This window comes from Lepisma saccharinum, chromosome 3, assembly GCF_977018435.1.
Source record: "Lepisma saccharinum chromosome 3, izLepSacc3.1, whole genome shotgun sequence".
Taxonomy (NCBI): Eukaryota; Metazoa; Arthropoda; class Insecta; order Zygentoma; family Lepismatidae; genus Lepisma; species Lepisma saccharinum.
The window spans coordinates 9809966-9830874 of record NC_139231.1 but is presented as its reverse complement, the minus strand read 5'-3'; the positions used below and the strand labels follow the sequence as shown (position 1 = coordinate 9830874).

The 20909-nt window shown below is 39.4% G+C and overlaps 1 protein-coding gene across 1 annotated transcript in view; it reads right to left on the bottom strand.

Annotated features, from left to right (window-relative positions):
* LOC145984890 (sodium/hydrogen exchanger 9B2-like) overlaps positions 1-20909 on the bottom strand; it is a 96907-nt gene that overhangs the window by 35358 nt on the left and 40640 nt on the right. Inside the window, exons 4-5 of the mRNA XM_083118264.1 lie at positions 17285-17638; positions 7278-7469 (exon numbers count right to left, since the gene is read on the bottom strand). Coding sequence (XP_082974390.1) covers positions 7278-7469; positions 17285-17638 — 546 coding nt within the window. The remainder of the gene's footprint in view (positions 1-7277; positions 7470-17284; positions 17639-20909) is intronic.

Genomic DNA, 20909 nt, shown 5'->3' with positions numbered 1-20909 from the left:
TTCATAAAATCACTTATGAAGCTGAGGGAAGGGAGGCAAAGAGTATAATAGACTACATAATTTATGCAAGAGCACTTCGATATGCCTTTATGGATGTAAAGGTAATTCGAGGTGCTGAATTGAGTACTGACCACAGACTGCTAATAGTTATAACAAGATTTAAGAGGAATAATAGAGAAAGAGATAGGAAGTTTGAAAAGATACAAGTAAAGTAGCTGGCTCTAAGGAAGAGAAGAGAAAACAGTATAAGGAACTAGTAGAAGAAAAATTGAATGAATTGGAAATAAGAGGAATGGAAATTGACAGTATGTGGGAAAAATTTAAGGAAGTGATACTGTATGCAGCAATTGAAGTATGTGGCAAAGTTAGGGTGAATACAAAAAGGAAAATAACTAATTGGTGGACGGATGAAGTAAAAAGGAAAGTGAAAGAGGAAAAGAAAGCGTGGAAGAATTACCTAGAATTAAGATCAGAGGAACATAGGTTAATATATGTGAAAAAAAGAAATGAGAGTAAATTGGCTGTAGAGGAGGCAAAGCGAAAATCATGGGAGAAGTTTGGAAATGATATTGAACAAAGTTTTGTAGAACATAGAAAGCAGTTCTGGAATATGGTCAAAAGCCTGATAGGAAAGTGGGGAAAAGCAGCAAGAGCTATAAGAAATAAGGAAAATGTACTAGTCATAGGAAGGGAGAATGTGATGGAGGAATGGAGAAAATACTATGAAGAAAAGTTCAAGGATAGGACAAATGAGCAAGAACAAGGTGAGGAGCAGGACCAGGAACAGGAGGAGGATGAGAGAATAAGAAACAGAGAGGGGAGGAGCATGTAGAAGAAGATATGATGATAACAGAGAATGAAGTGAGAGAAGGAATTAAACGGATACGAATTGGGAAAGCAGCAGGATGGGATGGAATAGCACCAGAACTTATAAAATATGGAGGACCAAGAATGGCTGAAATACTACTGAATATATTAAGGGAAGTATGGAGAACTAAGACTATACCAGAAGAGTGGAAAAGGAACATAATTGTGCCAGTTCACAATAAAGGGAATAATAAGGAATGTGATAATTATAGAGCAATATGTCTATCATCAGTGGTATATAAGATGTATACGAATATATTGGAAAGGAGGCTGAGAAAAATCATAGAGGGAAAACTTGAAGAGGAACAAGCTGGATTTAGACCTGGGAGACAGACTCAAGATCACATTTTTATATTAAGAACAATGATGGGGAAAATGCTGGACAAAAATAAAAGAATATACTTAGCATTTCTAGACTTGAAAGCGGCATTTGACTTGGTACCTAGAAAATATCTATGGGAGGCATTAGAAAGTAAGGAAGTACCTAAGGAACTTATTAAAGCAATAAGAAGTGTATATAAGGATGTAAAAGGAATGGTAAGAATAGAAGGAAACGAGTCTAAGGAATTTCAAATAGAAAAAGGAATTAAACAGGGAGATAGTCTCAGTCCTTTACTTTTCATTAATGTAATGGATGAAATAACTAAAATTTGCAAAAGAAGAACCCCAAGAGTACAAATAGGATATTGGAATATGAGAGTAGTACAACTGCAAGTACTGCTATATGCTGATGATATAGTCTTAATTGCTAGCAGTGAAGAGAATTTACAGAGGAGCGTAATAGAATGGGGAGAAGAACTTGCGAGAAAAGGGATGAAGATTAATATTAAGAAAAGTAAAGTTATGCAGGTGGCAAAAGGAGAAAAAGATCATGAAATAGCAGTTAGATATGGAAACGAGAACTTGGAAGAAGTAGATGAATATGAATATTTAGGAACCATCATAACAAGTGATGGTAGGTGTGATGAAGAAATCCTAAATAGGAAGAGAAAAGCAAATACAGTATATTATCAGTTCAGTAAAACAATAATGGGAAAGAAAGAAGTGGCAGTAAAGACAAAAATGCAGTTATACAAATCAGTATTGGTCCCTACATTAACATATGGAATGGAAAGTTTACCACTTCAAGATAAACATCTGAGTAAAATTCAGGCTAGTGAAATGAAATACCTGAGAAGAGCTGTTAATAAGACTAGGAGAGATAAAGTGAGGAATGAAAGAATAAGAAGAGAAGTGGAACAGGAGTCGCTAGAGAAAACAATTGAAAAGAGACAGCTAAAGTGGTGGGGACATGTATTTAGAATGAATGAAGACAAAAAGGTAAAGCAAATTCTAGAAGTAAAGGTGCAAGGTAGGAGAGGTAAAGGAAGACCAAGGATAATGTTTGAAGACAGAATGGAAAAGATTGGAAGAGAAAGGAATAAGACAATAAATATGATGAAGAGAATGATGAGAAACAGACAGGAATGGAGGAGATGGATCGAGGCAACCAACCCTACGCTATGATGGCAGAAGGGGACTAGAGGAAGTAAGTAAGTAAGTAAGAATTCAAGAAATGGACTACAGACTGCATTTCACATGGGGTTGGCTTCTTTATTTTCATAAAACATTATAAACATCTAGCATGATGCGTAAATGCTGTTTGAATGTCTGTACATGGCATCCGTGACTTGTCAAAGAATCCACAAACCTGGCACGCATATGCACCATTGTGACAGCAGCACTGGAGTGGTAACATTTTGCAAATAAAATTTATTTTATGGATATCCCTCATGCAAATCTGTTCTGAATAATAGTACTGGAATTCATCAACAATTTGGTTGAGTGGAAGAGAAATGCAATTCTTTCAGGCTGCGTTGTAATGTACTCAAATGAACTGAAAAACCTGGTAAAGTCTGGGAATTTTATGAAAATACAGTACAGTCTCGTGTATACGACCTTCGCTTATCCGACATTTCATATTATCCGACATACCAACGGGAAAAAATAAATCACCAAAATTTACATAATGATGCTGCAAAAATGGCGAGACTTGGCAGTGAAAAAACGGCAATAGTCAGGAAAGCAGGCTACGATCAAAAATGTCTTTAAATCATCACAGGACTGAACTTTTGAAGTACTGTACGTACATACTGTATTTAACTTCAGACAATTCTGTAACGGTAAATTCATTTTTCCAGTTAATTTTTTCTGTATTGTTGTAAAACATAATTACTGTATTACGTTCATAACGTGTAAAATTATAACATTAGTTTGACGTTTAATAGGTTTTTTTCTTGACAGCTCCCTATTATCCGACGTTCTGCCAGCCCGTTTATGTCGGATAAGCGAGACACTACTGTATTGAAAACTTGGAAAAAGTTGTGTAACATTAAATATGACAGTTGAACATACAGTGAAAATGGATTTTCCTGATTTCATACAACACACATTCACAAATAATAATAATAATCAGGGAACAGCTTTATATGTAAATACATATTTATGTATGGAGATGAAATCAGTTATAGTTTGAATTATCTTTATGCATCATGGCATGTAGACTCAAAGCTCCCCAATGGCATAGAGGTAGCATTGTCCCCTTGTAATCAAGGGGTCCGGGTTCGATTCTCGTTGGAGGCACATAGTGATTCGGATTTCACTTTAAACTGCAGGTCCAGTCCCGATCAGCCTTACTGTGCATAAAGGGGACTTAAAACACCAAATCAATCAATCAATCAAAAAGACTCAAAAAATTCAGTCTTATTTTCCATATTTGTTCATATATTAGTTTTTAGCACATATTTTACATATTTTAGTTATTTATACATATTATTTTCATATTACAAACCTTTCTAAACATATACTCCATATTCGTTCAATAACTACATGTCCCTCTGTGATCAAATAAGTTGGATGAATTTCATCTGTATAACTGACAAAGTCCAAAGCGACGTTAAACAAACAGAAGTTTACAATGTTTTTTAACCCTCCAATTGTGTTAATTACAAGTTTTCTGTCATCCGAACAATAAATATATGTATGTATGTATAAAATCCTGTTGTTGATCCCAGGTAACCACCACCACAAAATAGACTCCTTCTGGTACACCGCCCATATCATCGCCAGTGACCTTAACACTAAACACCTCAATAAACTGTCCAATCTCTGCCATCAAGCTTTTCAGACTGGCTGCACCTTCCCCTTCTACCCAAAATTCAGTCCCAAACCAACATACCTGCAATACCACCCCCACATTACAAAAATCAGACATACCCTCCACTCCCTCCTCCCCATCCTGCACAGTGATCCTGACACTAGGGACATCTTTCGGAATAAACCTAGGGTCATCTTTCATCGCCCCCAACTTCAAGAACATCTTGGTCCAAAACACTCCCACCCCTTCCACACCACTCCCCCCCCAGCTCACAGGTACAACCACCCAGGTGCAAAACCTGCCCCATACTTATCACCTTCCCCAACCTCCCGATTCCCACAGAGGCAGGCAAGTTCACCCTCACCCGAAGAGCAACTGCCACTCATCCAACCTGATTTACACCCTCATCTTGCAAATCTGCGGAAACTTCTACATAGGCGAAACTCTTGAACCTAAGGATCAATATTCACCGTTCCTTCACCCAAAACTCCAATTTCACAGTTGGCATCCATACCAACAGCCATAACACCACCTTTAATAACTGTTTCCATGTTGCCATCATCCATCTTTTAACCCCCCCCCCCTGACACTTCTTTCCGCAGGCGATGGGAAAGGGGCTATATAGCAGGCATGCATGCCACTATACCCCCGGACTCAACCTAGCCAACCAGTAACCCTTTCCTCTCCTCTCCGAAACTACCCACCCACCTTTTGTTTCCTATCAACTATTTCTGGCAACACTGACCATAGACACGCTACGGTCAGTATTTTGTGCCTCAATGTGACGCCGATCTATCTTTCCTCTCCATTGAAACTGCGACATATGTCGCGAAATATTGAACTATTTCTCTTCGTGTGGTAAGTGTTTACTGTCTCCTTCATCATTTGTATGTATCCACCCTTCTGGCACATTTTCTCATCCTATTCCTGTTTTTTTATATATTACACTTCCCAACTGTTTCTTTTTCCTATTGAAAACCACTTGAAATTCCTATTTATTTACAATTGTTGTCAACATAAGAGAATGAGGGCTCAAGCATCGGCTTGTGGTTGTTACAAACGTTATTTTGGCAACCTTGGAAGAGTGTCCCAAGTCAAGCAGCCCATCGCTAACCCCTTTGCGCAACAGCCCTGAAGGGCCTTGGCTTACCTACCGACTGCCGGTCTCCCTCCCACGCTTTCCTTCGTCACCTCTAAGCATGGAGATCTGCAACCAGTATTGGAATAGTCGGGGGATCAGCCCGACGTATCCCCAGCCGTTATAGTAGGTTTCGGGGACCGGATTACGCTTACTCATTCGAAGCTCCCCAATTTCCTCATGATGGTGGGTTGCCACCGGCCCTATACATAGGCCGAATAAATTCCGACCAGAGCCGGATTCGAACCTACGCCGTCCTGCAGCAAACAATCTCAAGATGAGTGAACACCTTAACCTGCTCAGCTACGGAGGAGGACCATCGCTAACCCCACACTCCCTATTACATACAGTTGCATGGTGGACAGCAGTGCTAGAAGCAACAATTTTGTGACACACGTATGGAATTCGCTTCTGGTTTCTCTTCAAGGCAGTCATGGTAATAGTTACAATGCTAAGACTGTATTTTATGTAACTCATGTAGTGTGTTATATTATGCAAAAGGTAAATATTTACAATGTGATTCTTCTACTGATTGGTTTACTGTATTGGTTTTCTACGAGTTTTGATATGTTAATAAATCATAATTTTTAAATATAACCTACTCCGGACGAGGTAGTCGACCATCACAGAGTGGTTCGATTATTTCAACAAGGGGAATGTAGAGATATGGAGACCATTAAACCGAGAAAACCTCGTCATGTTAATATTCACACTTGTTTATTTCCTGAACTTGTCCGACCAGCGAGTGATCCCAAGAATGCGCTAACTTGTAACTTCCGTAAAACAAGGAACTGGAAAGGCAAACGCGTGGATCTAAACAGGATCTACCGCGTTTGAAAGGTTTAACAACCTTTCGACGCCTAGAATGATAAAAGCAAGCTCCGTCCCGGAGCTCGCTCTCTTTTGATTCTGACACTCATCGACGCTACATGGATAACTAGTCCGATTACTTTACAACACGTTACACTGCTAACTACGACGATGGAACACGGAGTTACCGCTGCCTAGCATGCTACAAGGTGCAAGGGATCGCCCGGTTTGGTGAACTGAGGGTCGCTGGATAGAACCTTGGAACTGTCACGATTCGGTCTGCGAGAAGCATTAGGACAAGACATCACACACATCTACCAGGTATGAACAAGCGTGAATAACCTTTTACACCAACTTTCCATATCTCTACCCTCCTACGGAGCAGGTTTAGCCAACAGACATTATTAAGCTCTACCTAAATGTTTAAATGAAACTTCCCTGTGACCTCAGAGCCCAGGTAAAACGGGCTTACAACACACGTACGGAATTCGCTTCTGGTTTCTTTTCAAGGCAGTCATGGTAATAGTTACAATGCTAAGACTGTATTTTATGTAACTCATGTAGTGTGTTATATTATGCAAAAGGTAAATATTTACAATTTTAAGTCCATATTTAACTACATATTTTGGTGAAAATAAATATTTACATATTTAGCACATTCTTACTACATATAAATCTGAAGAAGAAGAAGAAATACTTAAAAAGTATGCTGTGTCTTGAAACTGGAGCTATTAATTTGAATGCAAAAATGATGCTGCAAAGAAAATTTAGGAAAGATAAAATATTACAGAATGATCTGGAAACTTACTTCAAAGTACCCGGAAAGTCATGGCATTTGTTTTGATCAAATGAGTGGGGAAGCTGAAGAGGGGAGGGAGATAGAGAGAGCCATTTAAAGTTAAAACTTGGCTTTAAAAGCATTGGCAAGGCTATGGAAACAGGTGGTCTGAGTTAAGTTACTACGAGAAGTTTTCAAATCTAGAAACTAGTGTTGGGAGATATATCACGATATTGAAAAAATATCATTCAGACGATATGAACTAAACAAAATTTTGGTGATATATATCATGTAGACGATATATCGTCACAATAGTTGGCGATATATATATCTTGTTGATGATATATTGCCATGATATTTTAGCGATATATATCATGTCAGTGATATATCATCACGATATTTGGTGATATATATCATGGAGATGATATATATCCGATATCACAATACACAAAAAAATATTGTATCATATCATCTGTGATGATATTTTCTTGACAATATATTGTGATATCAAATTTCTGATATTGTCCATCCATAGTAGAAACCCTTACCTTAGTGCAGCCACAACATCCTTATAAACAGGATCATCTGATAATGAATAGTAGCCAACATTTCGCAGAACAAGTCCCACAAGAAGCATTCCGAGGAGAGGAGGCAGGTGCAAGAAGCTGATCAACACTCCACCTACATAAGATGCTACCACCAAGAGTATAAGAGTGAAGAGGGGGGCGGTCGGTGTCATATATCATGGAGATGATATATATCCGATATCACAATACACAAAAAAATATTGTATCATATGATCTGTGATGATATTTTCTTGACAATATTGTAGAGATATGGAGACCATTAAACCGAGAAAACCTCGTCATGTTAATATTCACACTTGTTTATTTCCTGAACTTGTCCGACCAGCGAGTGATCCCAAGAATGCGCTAACTTGTAACTTCCGTAAAACAAGGAACTGGAAAGGCAAACGCGTGGATCTAAACAGGATCTACCGCGTTTGAAAGGTTTAACAACCTTTCGACGCCTAGAATGATAAAAGCAAGCTCCGTCCCGGAGCTCGCTCTCTTTTGATTCTGACACTCATCGACGCTACATGGATAACTAGTCCGATTACTTTACAACACGTTACACTGCTAACTACGACGATGGAACACGGAGTTACCGCTGCCTAGCATGCTACAAGGCGCAAGGGATCGCCCGGTTTGGTGAACTGAGGGTCGCTGGATAGAACCTTGGAACTGTCACGATTCGGTCTGCGAGAAGCATTAGGACAAGACATCACACACATCTACCAGGTATGAACAAGCGTGAATAACCTTTACACCAACTTTCCATATCTCTACCCTCCTACGGAGTAGGTTTAGCCAACAGACATTATTAAGCTCTACCTAAATGTTTAAATGAAACTTCCCTGTGACCTCAGAGCCCAGGTAAAATGGGCTTACAACATGGTGGAGGTGCTTCAGGCCCTTTTTGCAATTAAGTACCCTCCTGTATGAATTGCTTTACATTAAATTATTCTCTCCCCCCCTCCCTCCCACTTTGGGAGCATTTTAAAGTAAATTTTTAGTAATTCCAATTCATACTCCCACAGTACGCTTAAGATGCGTCAGACCCAGTGACAATTTTGTGTATTACCCTATGGAAAACAACCCCTCTTTTTCTTTTATGCCGAGCCCCCCCCCCTTCCTTTTTCAACAAAAATCGAGTTCTTCTGCATAACATGTATTCAAGCATCATTCACACAGGAATGAGAACACTTGCTTACACTTATTTGACAAGCGATATATTAATGACGTAAATAACTGTATACCCATACTTTCATTTGTTCTTTGGTCAGTACGACGAACCTTCGTTTATGAATACGTCACAGATAGCGTTGCACGAACACCTAGATTCCTCCCTCGACCAAATCATAGAGTTAGCAACTGCAATCACGGCAAATCCAATAAATTCACGTCCTTTCCACCACTAACATGGCCACCCCAATTCCAACTGCATTATACCCGGCACCATTTAGCGGAAATGACCCTAAGCACATTGACTCATTTTTCCTCAAGTTCCAAAATGTAGCACACGCCGCAGGATGGTCGGAAGCTAAGCGTAAAGAGATGTTACCTCTATTTTTGACGGACACCGCTTTAACTTATTTTCATGACATACAGATAAGACCCAATTTTGTAGACTTGACATACACCCATATCAAAGACGAGCTAAGTACGCTATTCAAGGGATCATACCTGTCAGCAGATCCCGTACAGATAATACTCCAAAGAAAACAAATGATAACCGAACCCATCCATACCTATGTTATTGCTAAAAAGGCATTAGTCCAGCAATACTTCCCGAACGCCACTGAAGAACAAACTCTCTCTTACATCATCACAGGACTGCGAGCCAAGTACATTGGCTGTTTAACCAACAAGCATTTTGCTAGAACAGAAGAATTAATTGCACTCCTACAGAATTTCGAACGCCAGCAGTCATTAATTAATTCACGTATGTTGGAGGAGAAATTGGAAATAGATCAGGCAATTGCTCAGGCAAGCTTGCCCCAGACATTTACCCCGTCACCACTTCACAGCTGTTCGCATGCACAGGTCTATTCCCCCCTCCCCAGTAATCCATTGAACCCGAGTCAACAGTTTGTACCATACAACCAGTGTCCATCTCCTTTTCTCCCACCATCGACTCATCAAGTCCAAAGTCTACAGTCCAATCCCGCTCCCGTAAATAATTCCCACGCAATGTATCAAGGAATGTATCATGTACCGAGTTCTGATAGTGTCCGCTGCGCGGCGCCACCAGCCGTAGCCAGAGTAGAACACGCTCAAAATGCCGCCTCTGGTGACGAAATAAACAAACTTTCGTCACAAATCTCGACCTTAGCTTTGCATTCAACCGAAGAGATGAACGCAAGTTCTCTTTTCAATCTTTGCTCAAATGTACTGGAATTTGCGAAAACGGCTAATCAAAATTCACATAACAGAGGTTTCAACAAGGGGAATACTAACTCTTCCTACAGAGGTAATTCTAGAGCTAATCACAGAGGTAACTTTCGATCGAACTCTCGGGGCCAGTTCAGAGGTAATAGTAACAAGAGGTTTCAACGTCGAGATCAGGCTAATCGCGACGATGCAAATACCTCAGCCTGCAGGTTTTGCGGTCGTTATAATCACGAGAGCGACAACTGCTTTTACAAGCCACAACGAGACAGTGGTTTAAACTAAAATCATCTTCGACTTGCAGGAACGAAATCGAAGATAATAGCAGATTAGACAAAGTTCCTATAATTGAGAGAAATGGCCTATACTTTATTAATAGTAGCATACAAGGAAAACAGGTAGATTTACTTATTGACGTGGGATCCCAAATCTCAATTTATCCTTCCCACCTTCTCCCTACTGAAAGAAAAACATACAAGGTACAATCCACAATCCAAGGTGTGTCCGGATCGAAACTGAGTGTGTCTGAAATTGTAGTTCTTCCAATCATAATTGGAAAGCGTAAATATTCGCACCCATTTAGAATAGTAGATTCAACTAATGTCCCTCCCCTTTTAGGAAATGACTTTTTACGAACGCAGAGGTGCGAAATGTCGTTAAAAGACAACACAATAACTCTTTGTCATTTAGGACGTACTCCTAATTATAGTATTTTGAGATCAAAGTACAAAACTCACCAGCTGTCCCATGACATATTCACTCAAATTGAAAATGCAAATGTGTATGAGGGAAAAGCTACCCTTTCAAACACAGTTCAGTTAAGTCCACGAACAGAAACTTATATCAATTTGAACATCACCACTATGACACCTAACACCCCTAAGAATGTACTTTTTACCCCATCTGCTTCCCTTATGGCCCAGCATCCAGTAGTCCTTCCCAATGATACAGTAAACACTCAGTCACCTGTAATTCCCAAAGACAACCCTATAGAAAAGACTAATCTTGACAAGAAAGATGATGATGATGACTTATTTTTTCATCAAGTACTTCATGCACAAGCAGCAGATTTTGATATTAGTTCAGAACAACGTAAAGACCCCTATTTTAGAGACATTATTAATGTCTTAGAAAACAAAGATAAAGCTAGTGACCCTAAACTAGAAAAGCTTTCGTATTCTTATGTACTCAAAAATGGAGTCTTATACAGGACTAATAAAATCAAAACTGGTTATAGGGATAGACTTTGTATTCCTCATGCATTAAGAAATCAAGTTTTCGACCTTATTCATGCACACAAAATGAATGGAAGTCACCAAGGTGCACAAAAGACATATAATTTAATGCTTATGCGTTACTTTTTCCCTAATATGAAGAAATTTGTGTACGATAAGGTTCGACATTGCATCCCTTGTCAGATTTCAAAGAAACCACAAGGTTCTAAGCCGCATACGCTGCAAACATTTCAACCAGCCCAAAATCCTTTCCAACGAATTCATATTGACGTATGTGGTCCTTTAGTCTCTTCAAAAACGCACAAATACAAATATTTCCTATCAGTAGTCGATAGTTGTACAAGGTATGTAATTACAGCTCCTTTGGCTAATCACGATGCACAAAACATAGCAACAGCCCTAGTTGAGAAAGTCTTTTTAGTCCATGGCATCCCGGAAACGATCTATTTAGATCGTTCAACACCCAATTCAAGTTTACTCTTACGAGAGTTAGCCAATATTACAGGCGTACAACTAAAATATGTAGATACTTGTGCACATTTCACGAATGGATTAGTTGAAAGTTCATTTAGTTACTTAAAGAAAGCTATGAGAGTTTTTGTATTAGAGAAAAAGGCTTCATGGTGTGACTATTTAGCTAGCGCAGTGTTCAGCCACAACGTTACAATCCATTCTGGATCCCTCCAGAGCCTGTATTTTACTTTGTTTGGCTACAACCCAAGGATCTTAGCTGACGGAGTCCTTCCTTCGAACCCCGCCAATGTTTCCCAGACGAACGCACAGAGACTTGAACTCCTGACCTCCATACGTAAGACCGCACATGACAACCTGAACAAGCGTTACGAACAGCAGAAAAAGTACGCAGACCGCACTTCTAGGCAAATACAGTACTCACCAGGACAACATGTATGGATTCTAGATGCCACTCCAACTCCAGGCGTGTCAAAAGCCTTTGCGTCCTCTTATAAGTACAAAGGAACTATTCTTCGCAAAGTTAACGAGAATTCCTACGAAGTAACTTTCATCGACGGCAGGAATAAACAAAAGACTGACACTATTACTATTTCTAGACTTAAAGCCCGCTACGACTAGTGCCATGATAACCCCACTAACATTCATTAACACGCCACTCCGTTGTCACTCGCTTTAGCCTCCTCGCTCCTCGTTGCGTACATTGCACATGCTAGCATCCCATGATCCAGCATTTTCTCACGCTCATCGACTCCCCTCCCCCCTCTTTCCACTTCTCGTGCTCGCACTGCATTTCTGCGTTAGAACGAACTCATTTTTATTTTTAACAAGACCAGGATTACAGAATGCTATCTCAATCGTCGGAACATTTATAATACATCTCTTGCCTAATAATTAATTTTTTTTACAGATATTTTAATGTTATTTTATAATTTGCGATTCAACGCATAGTAATAGTCAGAACATATCACTTAGCTGATTTGACTAATAAGTACTTAGTGTGTTTATGATCCTAACTAGCAAATATTTTTTTTTCCCATTTGCTGGTACATATACGCTCAAATGAAGAAAAAGTACAAAGAAATAAAGAACGAATGAACCAAGATAGAACAATATCAATGATTTAAAGAACAAATGAACTGCGTAGAACTTGCTTGAACTTTTGGCTTTTTGGCCATAGCAATTTTTTTTATTTACGCTCAGGTGTAACGCGAACTGCTTCTTTGAAAGCTGCAATGCACTAAATATGTTAATAAAGCATATAATAAATATAGGCAAATGTTCCCACTCTCTCCTTTAATTTTATAGTTCAGATATTGATAGCATACAACATGGTATAGCTCATATCCTGTGAAATTAAAAACCTACTCTATTTTTCAATGAACTATTACACAAATCTATTACTTACTCTTTTTCACTTCTTTTTCAATTTTTTTTTATTAGCAGCGAATCGAAGGTGCTTAAACCTTTGTCCACAATACACGTAAAATTCTTGCAATTGCTTTTATAAACGACATTTACACATATTACAGAAGGAAATGTCTCGTAATCACTTAGTTCGTTCTATTATCGCTGAATTCTCCTTTCTTTTCTCATTTCATTCCCGGCTAAGCCGACTATTCTAATTCCCCCCCCCCCCATTCACCCCCGGCGAACTTTCCTTACAACATGGAATTATTCCACCTACTCCCCCCCCCCATTGCCCCGGCGAACTTTTCTTCAGGTAAACCTGTTCATCATAAACAGGCCTCCTTCAAAACGTTACATCATATAAGTAATAACGCCCCTTCGCCATCATTCAAATTAGATATTACCTCCCCTCCCCCCCCCAAAAATAATTCACCAGTTTTAACTGAAAGTCCTTTTTCAATCGATTTTATAACCCGTCATCATTTATTGTAAATCTGCTCCACTACCTTTTGCTTTTTCCTAATTTTTCCCTTTTTTTTGCGCTTGTTTCATTCTCATCGCCACGGATGCTACCGGACCCATGACGACCACTGGCTTGTACCATCGAGCGACAGACCTAGGCTCATCGCAGAGACCGACGACGATTTTGTGGAGTTCCAGCCCCAACAAGGACCCGTTCCCGTCTGGACCCCATGGCTGATTTTTCCATCTTCCAAGACGCGATGCAGAACTGGAGCGCTTTACCCAGGACGTTTCTTGCCCCGAAGCGCCATCGCAAATTTGACTTCCAGAAGGCCCCTCCCACTGAGTGCATCCTGCTCTTGTTTCCTGACGTCATATGATACTTATTGTTATCTTACATCGGCTACAAGTGTTCCGGTGCTCAGCTACTTCAGCTACCGTAAGGCACACGCTATTAATACGCTCGCATGTCCATTACAGTGCCAAAGTTTGTGCCCATGGGTACTGCCCATACTGGATTAGAGATACATCTCTTTCTTTTGTGTTTTTTTTATCGTCAGCTGCACAGAACGTCCAGCCTATGGCGGCATGCAGTTTACAGAGTTGCCATAGGTAACATACCTCAAGGCTCCGCCCAGCATCGTGTATGTTCCGCCGAGTGTACTTTGAACTCAGCAAACAGTAAATACAACCGCTTGCGGTTACCGGTGTTTCTTCACACTGTGCTGACATGTGTTGTTTTTCTTTTTATTATCGTGCTGTCATCATTCACTCAAAACTAGTTCAGTGTCACACTTATGTAATTATTTTTATCCATGCCTCAAGACTTAGTTATTGTGCTCGTACTATTTGAGTTTATAAGAGGCTATGACCTACAATTTTTTTTTCTCTCTACGTGTTTTTATATATTTTTTTCTCAACGGTGTTTGGTGCCACGATATGATATGACTCATCGCCCCCAACTTCAAGAACATCTTGGTCCAAAACACTCCCACCCCTTCCACACCACTCCCCCCCCAGCTCACAGGTACAACCACCCAGGTGCAAAACCTGCCCCATACTTATCACCTTCCCCAACCTCCCGATTCCCACAGAGGCAGGCAAGTTCACCCTCACCCGAAGAGCAACTGCCACTCATCCAACCTGATTTACACCCTCATCTTGCAAATCTGCGGAAACTTCTACATAGGCGAAACTCTTGAACCTAAGGATCAATATTCACCGTTCCTTCACCCAAAACTCCAATTTCACAGTTGGCATCCATACCAACAGCCATAACACCACCTTTAATAACTGTTTCCATGTTGCCATCATCCATCTTTTAACCCCCCCCCCCTGACACTTCTTTCCGCAGGCGATGGGAAAGGGGCTATATAGCAGGCATGCATGCCACTATACCCCCGGACTCAACCTAGCCAACCAGTAACCCTTTCCTCTCCTCTCCGAAACTACCCACCCACCTTTTGTTTCCTATCAACTATTTCTGGCAACACTGACCATAGACACGCTACGGTCAGTATTTTGTGCCTCAATGTGACGCCGATCTATCTTTCCTCTCCATTGAAACTGCGACATATGTCGCGAAATATTGAACTATTTCTCTTCGTGTGGTAAGTGTTTACTGTCTCCTTCATCATTTGTATGTATCCACCCTTCTGGCACATTTTCTCATCCTATTCCTGTTTTTTTATATATTACACTTCCCAACTGTTTCTTTTTCCTATTGAAAACCACTTGAAATTCCTATTTATTTACAATTGTTGTCAACATAAGAGAATGAGGGCTCAAGCATCGGCTTGTGGTTGTTACAAACGTTATTTTGGCAACCTTGGAAGAGTGTCCCAAGTCAAGCAGCCCATCGCTAACCCCTTTGCGCAACAGCCCTGAAGGGCCTTGGCTTACCTACCGACTGCCGGTCTCCCTCCCACGCTTTCCTTCGTCACCTCTAAGCATGGAGATCTGCAACCAGTATTGGAATAGTCGGGGGATCAGCCCGACGTATCCCCAGCCGTTATAGTAGGTTTCGGGGACCGGATTACGCTTACTCATTCGAAGCTCCCCAATTTCCTCATGATGGTGGGTTGCCACCGGCCCTATACATAGGCCGAATAAATTCCGACCAGAGCCGGATTCGAACCTACGCCGTCCTGCAGCAAACAATCTCAAGATGAGTGAACACCTTAACCTGCTCAGCTACGGAGGAGGACCATCGCTAACCCCACACTCCCTATTACATACAGTTGCATGGTGGACAGCAGTGCTAGAAGCAACAATTTTGTGACACACGTATGGAATTCGCTTCTGGTTTCTCTTCAAGGCAGTCATGGTAATAGTTACAATGCTAAGACTGTATTTTATGTAACTCATGTAGTGTGTTATATTATGCAAAAGGTAAATATTTACAATGTGATTCTTCTACTGATTGGTTTACTGTATTGGTTTTCTACGAGTTTTGATATGTTAATAAATCATAATTTTTAAATATAACCTACTCCGGACGAGGTAGTCGACCATCACAGAGTGGTTCGATTATTTCAACAAGGGGAATGTAGAGATATGGAGACCATTAAACCGAGAAAACCTCGTCATGTTAATATTCACACTTGTTTATTTCCTGAACTTGTCCGACCAGCGAGTGATCCCAAGAATGCGCTAACTTGTAACTTCCGTAAAACAAGGAACTGGAAAGGCAAACGCGTGGATCTAAACAGGATCTACCGCGTTTGAAAGGTTTAACAACCTTTCGACGCCTAGAATGATAAAAGCAAGCTCCGTCCCGGAGCTCGCTCTCTTTTGATTCTGACACTCATCGACGCTACATGGATAACTAGTCCGATTACTTTACAACACGTTACACTGCTAACTACGACGATGGAACACGGAGTTACCGCTGCCTAGCATGCTACAAGGTGCAAGGGATCGCCCGGTTTGGTGAACTGAGGGTCGCTGGATAGAACCTTGGAACTGTCACGATTCGGTCTGCGAGAAGCATTAGGACAAGACATCACACACATCTACCAGGTATGAACAAGCGTGAATAACCTTTTACACCAACTTTCCATATCTCTACCCTCCTACGGAGCAGGTTTAGCCAACAGACATTATTAAGCTCTACCTAAATGTTTAAATGAAACTTCCCTGTGACCTCAGAGCCCAGGTAAAACGGGCTTACAACACACGTACGGAATTCGCTTCTGGTTTCTTTTCAAGGCAGTCATGGTAATAGTTACAATGCTAAGACTGTATTTTATGTAACTCATGTAGTGTGTTATATTATGCAAAAGGTAAATATTTACAATTTTAAGTCCATATTTAACTACATATTTTGGTGAAAATAAATATTTACATATTTAGCACATTCTTACTACATATAAATCTGAAGAAGAAGAAGAAATACTTAAAAAGTATGCTGTGTCTTGAAACTGGAGCTATTAATTTGAATGCAAAAATGATGCTGCAAAGAAAATTTAGGAAAGATAAAATATTACAGAATGATCTGGAAACTTACTTCAAAGTACCCGGAAAGTCATGGCATTTGTTTTGATCAAATGAGTGGGGAAGCTGAAGAGGGGAGGGAGATAGAGAGAGCCATTTAAAGTTAAAACTTGGCTTTAAAAGCATTGGCAAGGCTATGGAAACAGGTGGTCTGAGTTAAGTTACTACGAGAAGTTTTCAAATCTAGAAACTAGTGTTGGGAGATATATCACGATATTGAAAAAATATCATTCAGACGATATGAACTAAACAAAATTTTGGTGATATATATCATGTAGACGATATATCGTCACAATAGTTGGCGATATATATATCTTGTTGATGATATATTGCCATGATATTTTAGCGATATATATCATGTCAGTGATATATCATCACGATATTTGGTGATATATATCATGGAGATGATATATATCCGATATCACAATACACAAAAAAATATTGTATCATATCATCTGTGATGATATTTTCTTGACAATATATTGTGATATCAAATTTCTGATATTGTCCATCCATAGTAGAAACCCTTACCTTAGTGCAGCCACAACATCCTTATAAACAGGATCATCTGATAATGAATAGTAGCCAACATTTCGCAGAACAAGTCCCACAAGAAGCATTCCGAGGAGAGGAGGCAGGTGCAAGAAGCTGATCAACACTCCACCTACATAAGATGCTACCACCAAGAGTATAAGAGTGAAGAGGGGGGCGGTCGGTGTCATCATGTCATCTAACACCGTATACAGCACTCCCCATATCAGGAACAATGACAAGAAAGATGTCAGCAGCATCATGTGCCAGCCATACCTTGGGCAGAGTTGTGATGGCTGAAGACGATGAATTAATGATTTGAAGCATGATGGACTTGCGCTATTCTTACTCAACCTGTAAATAAAAGAACATAATAATATGTAAACAGCAGTAACGTGTATAAAAACAATTATTATTCACTATTAAATGCGAGTCAATAACAGGGAGATCAATCAAGAGGTTTTTCAGATCAGTGGAAGGTTAACACATTGGGGTCTCACGACGGGCATAGCCCGCAGTGCACTTAAAGTCAATGTGGACGAACGACGGGCATAGACCGTCCTGCGGTATGCACTCGCTTTGCCGATTGAACGACGGGCTATGCTCGTACTTCGTCACATGCGCGTGTTCATTCAAGCCCTCTGTTGAAATTCCGACCACTAGGTGACTCATGTGCTATTTTTATCTCGCACCTGTGACTGTTTGTTGTCGGGTTGATGTACTGTGTATTGTTTAGAATGGCGTCCTTAGATCCAGACTGCATAGAGGATTCCGCCTCAGAGTTTGAAGTGAGTGGCGATTTTGATGATGCAGATGAATTTGAAGATTTGGAAGGTAGGTTATATTCGTAATAATTATTGTCGACAATATAAACAGTGTTGCAAACTCTAGTATTTTATGAATGAAGTGAGAAGAGTTAATTTTTTTTGGGTCTATTCATCTTGCCTCTTGCTTGATTCTCCTACATGCACTGATGTATTTTTAGTTTTTCCATTTATTATTTTGTATAGTGTATGTAAAATTAAAATTTATTTTATTTATTTATTTGTTTAATTTTTACAGATGATGAAGAACCAACTGATACATCGTCTGGTCCTGTCCTGCAGCCACTTTTCATACAAAAGATAATTACTTGTAATTTGTAACTATTTTTTGTTATGTGTACATAAGAAGTATTCTTATGCAAGATTCAAAAGATGTATTGATAGTTTATGTAGTTAATTATTGAAATTTCCAGATTATGAACTTAAAATATCTCTATATTAACATTTGTTACAATGTTGTACTTTTTCTTCTTCACAAACATTGCTGAAAAAAATACTAAAAAACGTCTGAAAATGAAAGGAAAATTAAACAAATTTTTTGTTCATTGAAAAGAGGAAGTTTTGTACATTTAAGAAATATGTGGTAAATAAAAACAAATTAAAAATATTTTTTCTATGATTTTTTTAAAAACAACCAAAAACCGCAGACCAGAGGTAACAATGTTGTATTATGAGGCCAGACCCGAATGTGTTAAGTGGTTCAGTGTAAGTAATGGCATAATTACAATGGATGCAATTTCTAACTTCCAGGGATCGTTGTCCCGCATCTCCACCACGTAGCATTCTACCCTGTAGAACGAGGGATCGAACCAATGGGAGAGTAGCTCATCCCATAAATTACACCACTTGCTTGCCGCAACAGAGGCCAGACACAAGGTAACTAATCTAACTTAAATAAATGACATAACAGTTGTTTTATCCCAACCCTTCTGACTGAGAATGGCAGGTAGAGGAATAATGATAACTCACCTGTTCGATATCGTGCAGCACATGTCTCTCTTCGTCTTCACCTGTTAGCGATCATCCACAAAAAGACTCTCCTGCTAATTTTGTCACTTTTGCTTCACCTACTCACCTTTCCCCAAGGTCGCCGTCTTGCCGCTTCCTGTTGCAAAATGTCTTTCTCAACAAAATCCAACTGCAGGTCTGGGCAAGTTAGAACAAGTTTGTGCAAGATTATACACGATATTGAGCTGGGATGTTAGGAATTAACGAAGAGGTGGGGAAGAAGATAGGAGAGGAAGAGATGAAGGCGCTGTTGTTCGTTGATAATTTAGTAATTTAGAAGAAGTACAGAGACAGCTTGAAAGTTGAAATGAGGAAATCAGTAGAGCAGGAATGAAATTCAGTGCAGAAATGAGTGAGGTGCTAACAACAAGAAACAAGAGCCAGAAATGCACCAAGAACAAAGGTGGACACTGATACGACCCTGGGGGTACGTACTTAAATGTTATTTACCACGGCTACAGAAATATCTTAATCTCAGGGGATAGGTTCTTTATTCGAGAATTCCAAATAAGAAAGCGTTTTATAGCCAAGAGGATATAGTTAAATGCGGATCTATATTCTGAAAACTGTACACAATACAGAGAAAATATATAGCGAAGCTTTTATATACATTGTATATATATATATATATATATATATATATATATATATATGCTGATTCCAAATTTATGTCGGTTATATTCTTCTTATAAATATATGTATAATTGGAAGGAAATCTTCTTCTTTTCTTTTTACAATTTTGGGGAAAAGGCTTCTTCTTATTTTCCTCCTATTTTGGGAAAAGGCTTGTTCTTCTTTTCTATCTTTGATTTGGGAAAAGGCTTCTTCTTCTTTTCTATCTTTGATTTGGGAAAAGGCTTCTTCTTCTTTTTTATCGTTGATTAGTGAAAAGGCTTCTTCTTCTTCTCTATCTCGTTTTCCCCGCTTCTTTGGCCTTATACAAACAATACAAGCCATACTTATAGAAAGAGTAGGGTCAACTAAACTGACAGTAGAGCCACCTCCTATGTAACGACCAAAGGAAAATAGCCCAGGATCGCTAAAAGCAAGCGCTGCCTATGGCCCGCATAACCGTAAGTGCTTCGGGGCATCTAATTTGGACACAGTGCCACCGAGGGACAGACAAATATAAAAGCTGACGATGTTCTCCTCGTCAGAGGTATTAAATAAAATTTTGATCACTAGGATTTAAAAGGAGATAGATTTCTGAATTCATTTACTCACTTATTAACTTTCCTAAATTGTTTCATATATGAGCATATTGTTAATTATCTTAATTGGCTATATACAACATTTTATTCACTCCTTCTATAATTTATATACTCTTCCTTTATATATTTTACATTTACTATAATATATATAATCGCTCTTTTCCGCTCTTTTTCTTCTTTATGTGGTGTGCTGACATCTATCGTCACTTTCGGGAAACATTTCTTCCTTGCATTTTTTCATTGTGTCATCGGAACTGGCACGTGACAACATGAAAGAGTTGAGGGTAGTGGAGAGCTTCAAATATTTAGGAAGTATAATTGAGAGAAGTGGAAGAATAGATAAGGAGGTAAACAGAAGAGGACAAATGGGTGGTGGACTATATCAAAGCATTCGAAGATTAATAAGGAACAGGGATGTACCTATGAAATGCAAGAATGTAATATATAACACAATGTGCCAATAATTATGTATGGAGCAGAGACTTGGACAATGACATTTTTAAGAAGTATATTGGCTGGTGAAGCTTCAGGACAGAATAGATCAGGCACAAATGAGATGGTTTGGACACATGAAGAGGATGG